At 30.0% G+C, this 13,037-nt stretch overlaps 1 protein-coding gene across 2 annotated transcripts in view; it reads left to right on the forward strand.

Moving 5' to 3' along the window:
• Positions 1-13,037, forward strand: part of Cog2 (conserved oligomeric Golgi complex subunit 2) — a 50,314-nt gene that overhangs the window by 11,365 nt on the left and 25,912 nt on the right. The window contains exons 5-8 of one of the 2 annotated variants that reach the window (XM_076462486.1): positions 4,485-4,594; positions 9,263-9,368; positions 10,126-10,305; positions 10,515-10,630. In XM_076462486.1, the coding sequence (XP_076318601.1) occupies positions 4,485-4,594; positions 9,263-9,368; positions 10,126-10,305; positions 10,515-10,630 (512 nt within the window). Of the gene's footprint in view, positions 1-4,482; positions 4,595-9,262; positions 9,369-10,125; positions 10,306-10,514; positions 10,631-13,037 lie in introns of both variants that reach the window. The other variant, XM_076462487.1, reaches the window with a different exon arrangement.

The following is a 13,037-nucleotide window of genomic DNA, read 5'->3' on the forward strand; positions in this document are numbered from 1 at the left end:
TTGGGCAGTAACTGTAATATGAAAACTTCCCTGTATGTGACATATGAACATGACCTTAATGGTAGGGGATAATGAATCTAAAGCTATTTATATATATAATCTATTTATGAGAAGAAAATTTTTGTTTACCATTTTCAAAGGAACTTAATTTTGCTCAGAAAAATGTAAACATTATGGTATAAATATTTCTGTATACGAGTGTTCTTCAAAATATCAAGTAAACATGTGATAGGAAAATAAGAATAAGATGTACATATTAAATATCAACAACAAGGTATGTTATATCCAATAACATTAGAATGCAATGTGTGGTTGTAGAACTGAATATCAGCTAGCTGAAGTTCCGTGAGTTAATCATAGGATGCAATGTTACATTGTGAAAAAATGTTTATTGTTTATTTTACTATGCTAAAAACTCTTGCAATAGAACATTTATTTATAATTTTAATTTTGCAATAAAGATATTTAGTTACTTATTGTCATTTAGTAGATATAAAGTAGGATGGAAGCTCTACAAGGTTAAAGAAAAATAAGAAAAATCACAATTTATGCTGAAAGTATAAGTGTTTTCTTTAAATGGTGTAATATTCAAAAACACTTCATTAATTTTACTCAGTATTTTGTCTTTTTGGCATTAAGATACAAATCTTCTCAAATTACAAGAAATGTGGGCTGTAAATGTGTATGTATGTGTGAAATTCCAAGATATAAATTTGGTTTTCATGTTTACGAGTTGTAAGATGTTTACAATCATAATAAACCATTGTGACTTGAAATAATAACTTGCAGTCCCAAAATATCTTAAAATTAGGTGCATGGTTGTATGATGCTTATAGTTAATTTAACATACGTGTTGTCACAAAACTGTTTACAAGAATGAGTGTGACAGCTAATTTGTTATTTTATTCAGAATTTAAACTCTTAGAACAAACAATATTTAAATAGAAAGTTGTTTGTCATGTATTTCAGTATATGATTTTAATTTTTAGTAATTAAGGTATTGTAAATGGACAAACAGATATTTAATTATGGTCTGTATTAGTTTTAAAGGATCAGAAGTAAATATGTTTTGAAAAAATTTAGTTGAAAATATTGCCTTGGCCTCGGTTGTGAGTGCAAGTTGTGTGTCATGTTTCTAGTTGTTAATACTTTTAATATTCATTGGTGTTTTGTGCTATTTTTACAGCTATACAACTGCTTAATTAGATAAAGGTATATTATACAACACATATAAATAACTGATGAAAATAAAATAAGTTAGATCTCAATGAATATATAAAACTTTCTGAACACCTGACATGGTCAGGTGGTTAAGGTACCGACTCATAATCTGCAGGTTCGAATCACAGTCACGCCAAACATGCTTACCCTTTCAGCCATGGGACATTATAATGTGACAGTCAATCCCACCATTTGCTGTTAAAAGATTAGCCCAATAGTTGGCTGTGTGTGGTGTTGACTAGCTGCCTTCCATCTGGTCTCACACTGCTAAATTAGGGATGGCTAATGCAGATGGCCCTCATGTAGCTTTGAGTGAAATTCAAAATAAACTAAACCAAACTTTTGATCAATAATATTTTTAAAAAATCTGGTATTATTTCTGTCTTTTATATCTTGAATGGTTTCTTTCTTTATATAAAAGAAATTGCATGAAAATAGGTGAAAATCGTTATTAGAACAACATGGATGCAATAAATGTAGTTTTACTGAAAAATATGACTGTTGGATACATTTACATGATTTTAGGCACACATTATAATAACACAGGACTTTATTATAAAAGTAAGTATTTTAACTTTTGAGTAATTATTTCTGAACAAATTTCTGAAAACTCAAATTCTGTAGTATGATATAAATACTAAACCAAATTATGTAAGTTTTCCAAGCACAAACTACATGTGTAAAAATTGTGTACCAAACTTCAAACAGTCAGATTAAGCATTTAAAAGTATGAAAAAACAAATAAGTGACATAACGTTTGGAAGTGGCTTGACTGAGTAATGAAGAAAATTTTATTATAAATATATGTCGTTACTTGTTACCTCTTTTATCAACCATTTACATTTAGGCCAGGTTGTTTTGTAGATGTTGTGATCCTTTATGATGGTACATTTAAAAGGTAATTGAACTTTACAATCAATGTATATCAGTAAACTTGGCATGATTTTTTTGATATATAATTCAGAATTTTATATTATCTAAGTTATTTTAATTTTTTAAAATTGAAAAATCTCAGTCTCCATTCTTCTATGTCACATGACATGTCAGAACTCATATTTCTAAACTTCAGAATTGTATAACTTCAATCATCTACAGTTTCCAAACACAAAATATAGATAATTACAACTGAACCTCCAACCTTTGTGAGTTGATTCAATATCAATACTTTTGTGAAGCTCAGCAGAGAACCTTTATTTATTTTTCTCTGTCTCTTAGTTTCAATATTTTTTCTTAATCATCCTTACACGTTTACATGGGTGACGGACATGTTTATAACTAAAAGAATTACACTTTCCTCTCTGAATAACTCTTAGGCATAATTCTTTAGCTTTTCGACCATAAAACATTTATCAGTGGAATTACTTGATTGTGGAAGTCATATTTTGTTGCTCTAAATACTTAAGAATTATTTAAATCTACTTATATCTTATTTTAATGCATAAACTGATTTTATAGAATTTTCAAGGCTAACAGTGGTTGGATCAATAATACTGTTATATATGTGATAGTGTGATCTATAATGTATTTTTGCTTTTGCTTCATGAGTTCTTAAATATTAAAAATTAACACCTTTTTATATATCTATATGATTCTTCAGAGGTTTTCACATTTTTTTCATTTAAGCATTTTATGAAGTCAGTAATTTGGCTTGAAGGTATTTAAATAGTTGACAAACTACCATCTCACTACTTTGATCTTTTCTCTGTAATTTCTCAAACCCTTCTGCTGTTTTGTAAACAAGGCTTAGTTTGATTATTGAGGTTACATGACATTAATATATGTAGGTTTAGTGTAAAGATATAGGCCATAACATAGATATATACTTTTAGTGAAGTATTTTGCAATACTTTCCACACAATAATTTCCACACAAATGGAACGTGAAATTATAGACCATGTAATAGCTTATTTTAATTTGTATTTAAGTCACTTAATCAAACAAGGAAATCTGTTCTCTAAAATAAAAATGTTAAGTAACACTCTACATAAAGTCTGATTCTTTGAAAGAACATCTATTTATCATGTAACAGAGAGTAAGGAAAAGTTAGCAGTGTGAAGCTAATTTGTTTCTGAAGTAAATCATATTCTATAATCAGAAAAAAATTAGATTTTTGGAGGATTATACATTTATTTCTATTTGTTTTATAATTAAACTTTTACAGACCTATGTTATGAAAATATAAAATCATTTTGTATGTCTTTATTTATAGTCTATTGAATCTAAATAAGTGGAATGATAATGGCAGTATTAACTTAACAAATTCTTTAGTCTTCCTACAGCATGATATGATGAACTGTTGTGTTCCTTCATAAACTCAGCATTTTATTATAAGTTTCATTAAAAAAAACTAGTGTATAAACTTGGGTTATCATTGACTTTTTTAGCACAATTTTTAAATCTCTTTATGGAGTAACTATTTTTGTCAATAATTTTCTGATTACAAGACTTTTAATAATATAAGAACTTGAGTGAAAGTAAAGAGTAATGTAACCATATACGTTAGACATTATATCTATTATAACCAATGCCAGCAAGGCTTTATGCCTACTTCCAGGGCTCAAGGCTAGTTGGGATAGAACAGACAGTTGTGGTCAAGACAAAAGAAATATAAACTAAAATGTCTTTAATATTGCAATTAGTGGTCCTACTGATTACTGGTATCCTTTATATATTTTGTGTAAAAAACAATTACACTCAGCTTGTTTTGGTCATTTTTTCTGAAACAAATAAGTATAAAATTACTCATATAATACAATACTTAGATCCAGTTGGCGGTGGACAATGCAAAAAGAAGTCTACAACTTTGTCAATTAGCAATGTATGCAATAAGTTGTCAGCCAAAACTAAATTGTTATTTAAACTTGGTGTTATCATTAAAATGTTATGTGAAGTTGAACTTATTTTTAGTATTCAACAGTTATTTCTATATCACCATGCATATTTTATTTCTGTATGTAATATTTGCTTTATTAACATTACTGCTTCTAAGGACAGTTGTAACACATGCTTCAGCTCCTTAAATCCTGTAACATTTATAACTTAATATTAATTCAAACTGTGCAACTTATTACATATATGCCACAGAATGTCAAGTTTTTGTTGATGGACTAAACGAAGAATGCAAGAAAATACAGAAGCTTCAATTTCCAAATGCTATAGATTTTCTCCACATAGTCAGCATTATTTCACTTTTTTACTTCAGAAATAAGTTGTACTTGGATATTGCTTGTGAAAAATTTATCCTTACTTTGTTTTCTTCACAGATGATGCTTCAAAGGGTAGCAGCCATACTTCATGGGCTTCAGAAATTGGAAGAGTTGTTGGAAATTTCTAGCTGTGGTCCTGAGTTACAAGTGAAAGAGAAAGGAAAAAGGTGAGTGATAGCATAATTAAGTATGCTGTTAATAAAGAATATGCATGCCATAAGTATGTCTTCTCTAATAATTGTACTCTACTTATGCCAATAAATTATTTTTAATCAATTGGTTATGAAAACTAAAAAATAGAAGTGTTTTTCAAATAATGTTTTTCTACAGAAAAATGTTCATGTAAGTGTTTTTAAGTGCCTTGTTTAAGATGGAGAATGAGTTTAAGATCTTTTAAGCAGTTTACTTCAAATCTTGTTACAGTTTCTTTATATTATCTCTCTAGTAAATTAAGTCTAATTTCACCTATACTTTATTATTAATGCAAATTGTGATATATTTTTTACTTTTAGGGTTATTCTTTCTAGAGCTTTACTGTAAGTCAGCAAAAGTGGTTTATTGATTTGAAGTTATTTGCAGATGTTATTTTTTTATGTTTTTTTACATCTGCTACCTTTTGAGTTTCCATTATTACATCCGAAAGCTCTGATGTCACAGAGGCTCTAGTAACAGATGATGTTCCTCGTATTTTGGGTGATGAAGACTTTTCTTATTGCTTTACAGTGAAAAAAAAACTAACTGATTCTTCAAGTAAGAAACCTCCTTGTCCTCCATTTCATAACACATAAGTTCAGTTCTTTTATGGTTAGGATGTCTTGCAGCCAGCTGCATGAATTTCTTCCAGTGGTAGATAATGTCTTTTGTTTGATGTAGAGATGTAATCATCCTTCTCTTTTTCTTCCTCTTCTCTCTCTCGTTCAGTCATCTTCCTTAACTGCTACAGATCCTGAGGAGAAAGTTCCTTCTCATGGGATTGTACCAGTTCTTCAACATCCTCCACAGCTACTTCAGTTGAACAACCTGTTAAAACAATCTCCTTATCCATGTTTCCTGTTGCCTCCTCATCTTGAAAACTCTCAACATTATGGACTGCCTCTAGCCTCAATGGCCTCCATGCTGAATTCATACAGCAAGTTGAAACATCTTGCTATGCTGCTACAATCAATCTTACAGCTTCCAAGATGTTATACTTCGTCTTCCAAAATGTTGCAACACTCAAATTAGAATCTGTTAAAGTTGCTTGGTGGCATCTCCTAAACATCTTTTTCATATACAGTTTTTCGAAGCTGCAGATCACATTTTGTTGCATAGGTTGCAAGATTGGAGTTGTGTTGGGAAGCAGAAACATCATTTTATTGAAGTCATATTAAGCCTTCAAAGAACTAGCAAGTTCAGGATCATGGCCAGGAGCATTGTCCATGAGGAGCTGATCTTTAAAAGGAAGTTTATTTGTTATTAGGTACTTTGCCACATTCACTAAACAACTGCATAGTCAGCCATGCTCTGTGGTTTGACTTCCAATAAACCCAAAGTTGTCTTCTGGATATTTCTTTTTGAATATCCTGGGTTTCTCTGAATAGTGCATGAACATTGATTTCAATTTGGAGTTGCCAGAGGTATTACAACAAAGTTAATTGATCCTTCATGGGTTTATGTCCTGGTAAAGCAGTTTCATCTTTAGTGGTTCAGATTGTTTGAGGCATTTTCTTCCAAAAAAGCCCAGTTTCATCAATGTTAACATCTTGCTGCGGAAGATAATTCTCCTCATCCATCAGCTCATGAAATTCAGTATTCACTTGCACCTTCACCATGTCTTACTACTATTTCAGCTCTTTTTTTCAAATTTGTTAAACCAGCCCTTACTTGCCTTAACATTATCAATTTCAGTGTCTGAACTTCCAGGTAAGTTTCTCTTCAAATGTTCATAAATCTCTCAGGTCTTTTCACAAATAAATTCAGAATTTATGGAAGCACCATTCATTTGCTTCTCTTTGATTCAAATCAACAAAAGTTTCTCCACTTCAGCTATCAGTGACCTGCTTTCAAACACCATGGTTGATTTATCACTTACCTTTACTGCCTTTAGTTTGTTTTTTTTGTGAGCAAGTATGGTCAAAACAATCAAGGAAGGGAATCTACGTTCAGTACAAAGGGTGTTTGTTCTATCACTTTCTTCATGCTTCTTAACAATGTCCTGTTTTGCTGGATTGTAAAGGTTTTCAGAGTTCTCTTTGTTTTGGGTTTTCAGCCATGATCACTTAGGGTGTAACACTTTTATTATGGTAAATCACACAATGTTCACTTTTCAAGGAAGTGAAAAAAGAAATCTGGTCTTTGAGACTGATTAGCTTCTGTGCATGCACCAAATATTTTATGCTATCGGCATTGAATACTGCACTTAACTGCATAACATGTTAGGGTAAATCCATTCATAGAGGTAAGGCATATGTTGCCCCTTACTTTTGGTCTGTTGGTTTAATAAGCATCATTTTAAGATGGTCATCGGTTAGCCAATAAGTACTGTTTATAACCAGTTTTATGTGTTATATGTAGTGTTACTTTTCTCATTATCTGTAATTCACACAAATACAGCAGACACAGAAAAGGGATTTTAAAGCAAAATCTTCTCAGGCCACTATGATTGACTAAGAGGAAAGTGTAGAAATTTTCTTATCATTTGAATGGTTGAGCCAGCAAATTGAAGTGAAAATGTGATCTTTTATGGCACTAGTTAAAAGGAATTTTTGTTGTTAAAGGAATTGTAAGTTCTTGTGGAGGATAAAACATGAAACAAAATCTTGTTACAGGAAGCACTCATTAAAGGAGGGACTATTGTACTTTCTACACAGTAACGAGAATTTTGACAGCAGATTGTATTCAAACTTCACAAGTCACTTCCTTTAGTGATTGGGAGTGAGACAGATTGGTTTTGAGGTTGAGATTCACAGCTCTAAACAATTTGTTTCTGTGAAGAAGAAAATGGAACCACAAAATTCATATAAACAGAAACAAACAAAAAAGAAAACTAATTGTCAGAAAACTCAGCCATCCATTGATTTGAAAAGCTTCTTACAATAATATTTGCATTTTCTCTTATGATACTGAAATCCTTGGAAGAGCGAATCCTCATGGTGGTGATTCTCTCATTGAAAAATACCTTATGACAATCTTAATGTGAGAAAATTAAAAATTAGTTTTGGTGCTAAGAATGTAAATATTATGTACTTGAAAGAAGTTACTTATTTTCTCTGAAAGAAACATTGATATTGCAAAGAAAAAATAAAAGGATTTCAGGAGCATATTGATAAAAGTTTCATTTTAGAGTTGTAATGAAATCCAAACAGTTTTCATGTTTTACTTATGGGATTTTTGAAGTTAAGAATAAGAAGAGTCATTTTAATCTTGTGTATTACAGGTGAGGCCTTCTTTGAAGTACTTTGGAATTTGGTCTCCTTATTTCAGAAATAATACTAACAAGTTAGGAAAGAGCTTAAAGGTTGTGTAATAGAATTTTCTAGTTTACAGTAAGGATTAAAGCTTGGACTCATTTTCTTCAGGTAACAGAAAAATTAAGAATGATTTGATGGATGTGTGTAAAACTTAAGGTTTTCGACCATGGGTGTCAGCAGAATGGGTGCATCCTTCTCCTGGAATTTTTAAAGAAACTTTATTTGAATTATTATTTTAAGAAATGTATTAGTATATAATACTATTTAAATATAAATGACAAAATGAGGTGTACACAGGTCAGCCACAATCAGCCAGAATATCACATTTAAACTTCAAAGCAGTGACTTGCACACTGCAATAGCTACCAGGTTGTGGGCTTACCTCCACCTGCAATAAATTCCACAAATAGCCATGCTTTCAACCCTTGTCCTGTGAGTACTCTGCTTGAGTGATTAAATAGCAAGGCTGAATATGTGAATTTTAATGTCAATACTAATTGGTTTAAGGTCTAATTTAAAAACTCATTGCTTTTTTTTTTTAATTTGATTACAGTATAAACTTATGGAGTTATTTTCCTGATGTTTATTTGGTAGGATGTGAATATATAGGACCACACTTAATTTAGATTTGTATAAGTCATTTTGTAGGTAAGGAATTGAATAACATTGTTTTTGCTCCCTATTCTATTCTATTATTTATGTTTTTAAAACTTTTTCTTTTGGAGTTTGTTTATTTGGAAAAATATTAAAATATATTGTCTGAATTACAAGTTTAATAGTAAATACTTGGTTGAGTTGTTTAAATTAGTGTTTCATCTTAACTGATAAACAAGTTATAGTATGAAATCATTTTGCTTACAAATTTGGTAAATTACAAAAGGTGTTTTAACTTTGGGATTTGTGTTACAACTGTACTACTTGGATCATTGCTGAGAATTACAATTCCAAGGTTCTTGTTTGATTATTGTCCAGAATTACAATATATAATTATTTTACTTTGGTCATTATTGAAAATAATGATAGACAACTGTTTAACTTTGTTGTTGAGAGTAACAATATACAGGTGTTTGCTAAAAGTTTGCTATTGTAAATAATTTTGAGATACATTTACAGTATACAATTGTTCAACTCTGAATATTTATAAAAGTTACAAACTATAACTGCTTTACTTTGATAGGTGTTTGAGAATAACAATATACAAATGTTTAATTTAAATGATCATTGTGAAGTATAGTATTATAATTTTTCTGCTTTGAAAGTGCCTTTATTTTAGTCAGAGTTACATATTGATGTATGCTAATTTTTTAACTTAGCATTTAACTGTTTTGAATGTTCTGAATTCGTAAGCACAAAACTAACTACAATGTGTATTGGTTTATTGAACAGGGAATGGTCTGGGAAGGTGGTAGAATGTGCTGCAGTAGAACTTAATCAAATTTTGTTTTACCTTTCAAAGTGCAACAAAATCCCTGTAATTGAAGACATCAGACATGTAAGTTTTCATATTGTTGTTTATTATTAATATATTTTTTTTTGCTGAATGCTAAGTCACGTTCACACCTAGGTATTAACTACATGTAACCATGTTGAACTAAGAGCTTTAAGGGCCCTTTGTCAAACTAAAAAATCTAAATTTGGAATTAGTGGGTAGTATAGAGAAGATTAGATGGCTGCTTTACTTTATTGTTTTTTAACCAAACCATATGTATAGTTTTTTTTGTGCTTCTAGATGTTTCATGGTGAATGACTGTCAATATTGGTGTGCAGAGTTAAAATAGTTGTATAACATAAATATAAGTTTTTATAGGTATATACAATGATACTAATATTCTGAAATCTAGAATATTACTATTTAACAATAGTGTTGTATTATTCATTCCTCGATGAACATGTTTTCTTTTTGTTTGTATTTTTAGGTTTTTCTTAGGAAAGTGTACCAGTGCAAGCAGTTACTTTATATAATTTTTTAAAGATATTTAATAGTTTCAAAAAACAACATTTTCTATTTTGTGCAAGTTTGTAATACATACATTGTTTATGAATTTGATCAGTTTAGTTTTTATCAGTTTTTGTTTATTTATAACATTTATTTAATCCTTTCAGTAAATTTTGCTGTTAAAACCTATTTATGGGATGTTTTAGTAAGTACTGCTTTGAAAGATACCATATATAGCAGCATTTGAATTTAACTGAAACTGTTATTATAAATGTTAATTGTTAATGTTTTTTACTCATCTTCATATGACAAGAGGGTTAATCATATTGCTACAGTCCTCATGGAACATCTAGACCATAAGTTTCTTGACGATCTTCACAAAAGTAACACAGAATCCCTCCAGAGAGTTCTTCGTATTTATGCAACCATTGGCAGAATATCTGAAACTGAGCTACTTTTTCAAAGAAATGTCGTCAAGCCTTATATGCAAGAGGTATTTATTCTGGAGTTACATCAAAGTTTTTTCTTTTTTTGCATTCATTTTTTGTCAAATGTGGACTCATTCGAAAAAAGCACTTTGGTATTGTAAAACAGTTATTGACTAACAAATGGAAAAGATGTACTAGTTTGTAAGATGTAATTTGACATGTATATGATTATTATAGGTGTTTTTGTTAATTTAATCTTGTTTTATTTACATAGGTAATCACAGAAAAGCAAGTTGAAGTTCATGGCATAACCAAAATGTATGAGAAAGTATTAGAATTTGTTCCATCAAAGTGTAAAGATATATTAGAAGTCACCAGAGAAGGTAGAAGGTAGGGAATGATTTTGTAATGAATGCTGATAAATTCCATAAACATTCAAGGAAATCATCTTAGTAATTATTTTCCTTTGTAATTAAAGAAATGCATCTTCAGTAATTAACTGAAGTGTGTATATTCTGATATTGTACAGTATCTGTTGAACATGGTATTATGTATTTGATGTCATAGTTATCACAATTCCATCTTAACTTGCATTGCTAATGGGTCATTCCATGTCAAATCATCCAGATTTTGGAAACTTTTCTAGGTGACCCCTCAGAATGACTTGAAAAAAATTCACATGTGCCCATCTACCCATAAAATGAAAAATTACCAAAAATTAGATCAATATCTCTAATAGTTTCTGATTTACAGCCCTGTAAAATTTAGTTAATTTTTTTTTTTATTTTTGGGAATTCATTTTCAGGCAACTTTGGCTGCTTAGAGCTGCAAGAGTAATGATGATAGAAGGCTGAAATTTGCTACACTGACTGAATTAATCTTGCAGAATTCAAAAATGGTCTCAAACCAAGTTTATCTCTCTTAGGATTTGCATAGCGAGGCTGTAAAATCACCTGAAAACCCAAAATCATAGAAAGCATTGGTTTATGTAATAAGCCATAGCTCTAAAACTTAATATGATACAAAGCTGAATTTTATTCTCACATTTCCTATAGCATATCAGTTGATAAATCAGCAATTGTAATTAAAAGTGTGTTAGATCTGTAAAAAAATTTAGTTGCATGCAGCTTCGTATGATTTAGCTAAAAATAGCCCTACTTTAGGCCACAGTTTGACCATGTCACCAGTTATTCAGCCTTTTCAGATTTTTTACCATATAATCTTACATCTGAATATGATCTATAAAAAATTCAGGATGGTGTTCAACCTACTTTTTGAGTTATAATTTTTCAAAGTATCTCTAACCATATGTTGTTTACTTAAAAAAAACACTTCAATGCAGCTAAATTTTTTTACAGGAGATCTAACAGACTTTTAATTACAATAATTGCTGATTTATCAACTGATATGTTAGAGGAAATTAGAAAAAAATTGAGTTTTGTATCATATTAAGTCTTAGAGCTATGGCTTATTACATAAACCAATGTTTTTTATGATTTTGGGTTTTCAGGTGATTTTACTGCTTCACTATGCAAATCCTAAGAGAGATATACTTGGTTTGAGACCATTTTTGAATTCTGTGAGATTAATTCAGTCAATATAGCAAATTTCAGCCTTCTACCACCATTACTGTTGCAGTTTTAAACAGCCAAATTTGCCCGAAAATGAATTTGCCAAAAATAAAAACAAATTAACTAAATTTTACAGGGCTGTAAATCAGACACTATTAGAGATATTGATCTAATCTTTGGCAATTTGTCATTATATGGGTAGATGAGCACATGTGAATTTTTTCAAGGCATTCTGTGGGGGTCACCTGTAGCCCCCTGGATAATTTGACATGGAATGACTCTAATTTAACAACAGTTCATGTTAGAATATAGAAAACACCAGATACAATATTCAGAGATACTGAAAAAATGTTAGAGATTATTTAGAGGGTCCTACAAGTTATACAAATGCAATAAAAAGACTGTACAATGGACAAAAGTATTTTTATTTTTACATAAATATTACCTTGCATTTTTACTTGTTAGAGCCTGAGTCAGGTGACTTCATTTAAAAAACATGTCTTTATTACGGAAATTTTATTAACAAAATTGAGTTTTTAGCACTGTATTGTTTACCAAAAGTTTGTAACATTTTGTGAAGATAAACTTAGAATTATAGCTAATGCAACTTCTCCAGTATGTAATTGATCCATTGGACTGGTCCTGTGCATATTCAGTTAATAAACATACATGATTATTTTCTTGAAGTATGAAACCTTGAAGTGACTTTGTTTAAATTCCACTTTTTTAAGTGTTAAGTCGTATCTTCTTTTGTAAGGTAAGCTGAGCTATATTATCTGTGTGGTCTAATATTGAACTATTGTAGTCTAATAATGAAAAGTAACAAAAGCAAGAAAGTTATATTTCATTTACACAATAACTATCAATTATTGTACGTTTACTGATCACTTATTAATTTTTTTGAGAAAGGTAATAGCAAGAAAAAGATTTCTAAACCATTAAGTAATATAAGTTGAATTAACTGTTTATTTAAATTAGTTTGAATCAATGATTCTTGTTGATTCTGCTTATAAATGAGATTATCATAGCAATCTTAATATTCTTCAACAGAATTATATGAAATCCTTTAATACAGAAATTACATAAATGGAGAGTTTTTGTGTTAGACATGTAATAGCAAAATATGAAAACATATAGTTTTTGTGAAGTTTACTTTAACATGGAACTATCACTAAAAAATTTTATATATTGTTTTAAATAGAACTGTTCACATTTGAAGAATTGTC

This window comes from Tachypleus tridentatus, chromosome 10, assembly GCF_004210375.1.
Source record: "Tachypleus tridentatus isolate NWPU-2018 chromosome 10, ASM421037v1, whole genome shotgun sequence".
NCBI classification, from domain to species: Eukaryota; Metazoa; Arthropoda; class Merostomata; order Xiphosura; family Limulidae; genus Tachypleus; species Tachypleus tridentatus.